The sequence below is a fragment of the Lathyrus oleraceus genome, chromosome 7, assembly GCF_024323335.1.
Source record: "Lathyrus oleraceus cultivar Zhongwan6 chromosome 7, CAAS_Psat_ZW6_1.0, whole genome shotgun sequence".
Lineage (NCBI taxonomy): Eukaryota > Viridiplantae > Streptophyta > Magnoliopsida > Fabales > Fabaceae > Lathyrus > Lathyrus oleraceus.
This window is the reverse complement of record NC_066585.1, coordinates 543,221,363-543,226,497: the sequence shown is the minus strand read 5'-3', so window position 1 is coordinate 543,226,497 and position 5,135 is coordinate 543,221,363. Positions and strand designations below refer to the sequence as shown.

Genomic DNA, 5,135 nt, shown 5'->3' with positions numbered 1-5,135 from the left:
TCCCTTCTCTAACCATGAAGTGACACTTCTCCCAATTTAAGATTAAATTGGTTTGTTGACATCTTTCTAGGACCAAAGACAGATTTATCAGACACTCCTCAAATGACGGCCCGAACACAGAGAAATCATCCATAAACATTTCCATGTTCTTCTCAAGCATGTCAGCAAAAATAGATGTCATACACCGTTGAAAGGTAGTTGGTGCATTACACAATCCAAAGGGCATTCTCCTATAAGCAAAAATACCATAAGGGCATGTGAATGCCGTCTTCTCTTGATCTTCAGGTGCTACAGCAATTTGGTTGTATCCAGAGTATCCATCTAAGAAGCAATAATAATCATGTCCGGCCAACCTTTCCAACATCTGATCAATGAAAGGTAAAGGAAAGTGATCCTTTCTAGTAGCTGTGTTCAATCTTCTGTAATCTATGCACACTCTCCACCCAGTAACTGTTCTTGTTGGGATTAACTCATCCTTCTCATTTTTTATCACAGTAGTTCCACCTTTCTTTGGTACCACATGAACGGGACTCACCCAAGCGCTATCAGAAATTGGGTAGATCAATCCTGCATCTAGGAGTTTGACAACTTCTTCACGAACAACTTCCTTCATGGCTGGGTTAAGTCTCCACTGAGGTTGTACAACCGGTTTCTGATCATCCTCCATTAAGATTTTGTGCATGCAAATAGTAGGACTAATACCCTTCAAGTCCTCAATCGACCATCCAATTGCACCCTTGTACCTTTTTAGAACCTGTATCAATTTTTCTTCTTGGACTTCTTTTAGAGATGAGTTGATAATAGCTGGACACTTCTCCTCTGAATCAAGAAAAATGTATTTCAAATTGTCAGGTAGCTGCTTTAACTATTTCTTTTTCTTCACTTCTTTACTCTTTTCTGATGCTGGTGATTCTCTCAAGTCTTCCCACCGGTGTGGTTTAGATCTTGGCCATTGAGGTTGCACTTCCATCATATCCAACACTTCCAACTCTTTTTCATCCATCCCTTCTTCTTTTTCACAAATGGACAAACTCAACACTCTCTCAAGAGGTAATTCTGGCACATTACAACTCACTGCTTTGATGAACACTGTATCTAACACCTCAACATTCTTACTTGTACCTACGTCTTCTTTGAATTTCATAAATTCTCTAACATTGATTTTCAGCACTTCATCATAAACTTTGAGTGTCATAGTACCTTCTTCCATATCTATTATCACCCGTCCTGTTTCTAGGAAAGGTCTTCCCAAAATTATAGGAATCTCTTCATCTTCAGGCATGTCTAGTACAACAAAATCCACAGGAAAAACAAACTTATCAATTCTAACCAGAACGTCAGTTGCAATCCCATGCGGTTTTTTGATGGAATTATCCGCGAACTGCAATGTCATTCTCGTATCTTTGACTGAATTGATACCCAACTTCTTGTAGATTGAGAGAGGCATGAGACTCACTCCTGCACCAAGGTCGATGAGTGCCTTATTAAATGTTCTATCCCCTATTGCACAAGGAATAGTCACTGCACCTTTGTCTTTCTTTTTCAATGGAATTTTTAGACCTTGTAAAATAGCACTACACCTCTCGGTCAGGATAACTGGTTCAGTTTCAATGGACCGCTTCTTTGAGATAATGTCTTTCATGAACTTAGCATAGATCGGCATTTGTTCTAAAGCTTCAGAAAATGGGATGTTGATTTCTAACTTTCTGAACAATTCTAAAAAAAATTCAAAGTTCTTCTCATTAGCATCTTTCTTCTTTGCTCTAGCAGGATAGGGGAGAATAACCTTGGGTATTGGATCCTTCAATTTTTCTTTCTCCACCACCGGTGTTGTTACCTCTTCATTCTTTTTCTTATTTTCACAAATCTCTAACTCCACTTCTAATAATTCTTCCTCAACTACCTATTTCTCAGCTTCTTCAATAGCTTTTCCTCTCCTTGTTACAACGGCCTTAACACCTTGATTGTCTCTGGGGTTGATTACAGTAGAACTGGGTAGACCACCCGGTGCTTGCGCATTTGCCAATTGTTGTGCAATTTGACCCATTTGGACTTCCAGATTTTTGATAGAAGCTGTCGTATTCTTATGATTATTCCTTGTCTCGTCTTGAAACTGAATGTTGTGAGCTGCCATCTTCTCAATGGCTATTTCCCAATCTGCTTTCTTTGGAACATGTTGCTGTTGTTGCTGATATTGATTAGGATACTGGCTCTGGCCTTGCTGCTGCACGTTCCCTTTCTGATCTCTCCATGCAAAGTTTGGATGGTTCTTCCACCCCGGATTATAAGTGTTGGAGTAGGGATTGTTTTGCTTCAAAAATTTGATCTCTTCTATCTGTTGAGGTGTTGCAAAACAATGAACCGTGTTATGGGGTCCATTACATATTTCACAAGCATCATTTGGTGTTTGTTGCACCTGAGCCACCTTCTGAGCATTTATATTCAATGCTTTTAGCCTTTTTTCCACTTCTGCAGCTACATCGTCTTCAATTTTTACCTGCTTATTTGTCTCAAGCTTCAAATCAATCAGTGCAGTTTTGCTCGAGACCCTATCATACAAATCCAGATGCTCATTTGAAGCAATAGCCTCAATTATCTTCTTCATGCCAATGGCTGTTGAAAAGTTGGCTGAGCCACCAGCTGCTGAGTCGAGAATTTGTCTTGTCTGAATTCGCAAACCATTAACAAACATTTGTATTTGTTCTGTTTCGTCCATGTTATGAGTAGGACAAGCCACTAAGATCCGTTTGAATCTTTTGTAAGCATCTCCTAGTGACTCACCCTCCTTTTGCTTAAAATTCAGGATCTTGTATCTCTTCCTCAATGCGACAGATGCGGGAAAGTATTCTTGCAAGAACGCTCTCTCCATCTCTTCCCATGTGGTGATGCTACGAGCTGGTAGAGAGTAAAACCACTCTTCTGCTTCATCAGTAAGAGTAAAAGGAAACATGCGAAGTCTTATTGCTTCTTCGCTATGTCCAGGCATCTTGAGAGTAGTGCACATGGTGAGGAATCGTTTGAGATGCTTATTTGCATCTTCATTCACTCTTCCAGCAAAGGACTTCCTTTCTAGTTGATTAATCGTGCTGGGATGTAGCTGAAACTGCTCAACATTCACCGGTTGGTTCACAATTGTCATACACCCACCCGGATTGTTATTACCCCCATAATCACCAAGAAGTCTTTCAGGTCGTGGTGGATCGTCAGCCATGACTTCCTGAATTGATTCTGTTTCTGAATCCGAATTTGACTTTTCTGTATGCACGGAAACAGTTTCCTCTTCCTCTTGATCTGGTCTCTCCAGTTTTTCTCGCTTAGCTTTTCTCAATCGAGCACGGAGAGTTCTTTCTGGTTCTGCGTCAAAAGAAAAATCCGCTGAGGCCTTACCTCGCATAAACAAGTTAGACAAAATTAGTAATGATAAAATCTAATAAATAATACAATTTTAATTGCTTGGCAATAAAATTTCAATTGATAATTGATCAATTTCGTATTTTTGGCAATCCCCGGCAACGGCGCCAAAAACTTGATCGGGAAAATAACAAGTGTACTATGTTACCGATGTAGTTTTAATGGAATTTATCCCACAAGTATCGAATCACAAGGATTGCGTTAGAAATACGAAATAGTGACGATTATCAGTTGAACAAAAGTATTTAGTTGAATTTGTTTAGAATAACTTGTGCACAAGAACGAATTTAGAATTTAAAATTGACTTTCTATGAATTAAACAAATGTTAGGGATTGGTGTATAATGTGTAGGGTAAGTGATTTCTTTAGATAAATTCAACAGGTTCATATGCATCCATCACTGATTCTCAAGTTTACTTTTCCCTAATTCCTTAGTGAAAAAGACTTTAATCTCTACCCTAATCTTTACTTCCGTTCAAATTAGTGTGAAGATTAAGCAATTAGTTATCAAGAACTATTCTAGTTATTGTGAAGAAACCTTATACCTAAGTGAGATCTTCACAATATTATCATTCACCAAGCCTTTAACGTTACTTTCCAGCTTTTTACGTTAAATAAACTCATCCCTATGTTCCCAATGGCATAAGCAAACAAATGATTAAATGATAAAATTGATGCAAAAATATTCAAACGTTGAATTCAAAACAAAGAGATCAATATTCTTAAACCCTAACACATCATTGACACCTCCCTAACATTGGAGGATTTAGCCTCTCATATTGTAGAAAATAGACATGTTCAAGAAATTAGACATTACAATGAGTTTTCAAACGATGATCTTCAATGGTTGGTCACCTTGAATCTCCCCGTCGTGAATTCTCTTGTTTCTTCAATCTTCTTCAGTGTAATCTTCTTTCCCAATTTTGCAAAAAGTCCTTTTCTCCTTCTCTTTCCTCAGTTTAAATAGTCTAGGTAAAATCCCCAAACCAAAATACCAACAATGCCCCTCCGGATCCAAAAAGCATAAGAAAACACAAAATATGGAATTCTGTTCGCGCACTCTGCACGGGCCGTGCCAATCCTGCACAGGCCGTGCAGCTCCCAGATTTTCTTCAAAAATAATTCTGCTTCAGACCTTATTGCACGGGTCGTGCCAACCTGCACGGCCGGCCGTGCAAACTCCCTGTTTTTTATATGGGAGGGGAGCATCCATCCTGCACGGGCCGTGTGCTGCTGCACAGGCCGTGCGAGTCTTCATGCTTTTGTATTTTCCAGTCCTTTTTCATGTCTTCTCTCCTTTGGCACGTCCGTTGCCTCTTTGCTCAAGCTGCACATACACAAGACTACCGAAAACAAGCATCACGCATAGAGAACTCAAATTAAAAAGATACTAACACCAAAACAACTCACTTTACTACCTAACATTGCAACTAACACACTAATCAACGAAAAACAAAACAATGCGAAAAAACATAAACATACCATAACATTGTTACCAAATTGATCGACTTATCAACAAAAACAAGACTAAAATCTAATAGAAATGGTGACCGCTCATTGCTCTCCATTTGTGGTTAGGCGAAGTAAGTTAATCTATGGTATTTTATGTTGAATCAAATTAAATGTTAATTATTTATATTTTATAACATATATTATGAATTATTTTCATGAGAGACGTCAGAAGGGAAACTTTAAGATTGTTGTACATGGCAGCAAATTGATTG

At 38.6% G+C, this 5,135-nt stretch overlaps 1 protein-coding gene across 1 annotated transcript; it reads right to left on the bottom strand.

Annotated features, from left to right (window-relative positions):
• Window positions 1–1,903: 1,903 nt before the first annotated feature.
• Window positions 1,904–4,624, bottom strand: LOC127104902 (uncharacterized). The gene is made up of 3 exons (XM_051042042.1): window positions 4,570–4,624; window positions 2,363–3,354; window positions 1,904–2,269 (listed from the first exon to the last, which is right to left on the bottom strand). Exons 1-3 carry the CDS (start codon window positions 4,622–4,624, stop codon window positions 1,904–1,906), a joined length of 1,413 nt encoding a protein of 470 aa, XP_050897999.1.
• Between the last annotated feature and the right edge of the window lie 511 nt (window positions 4,625–5,135).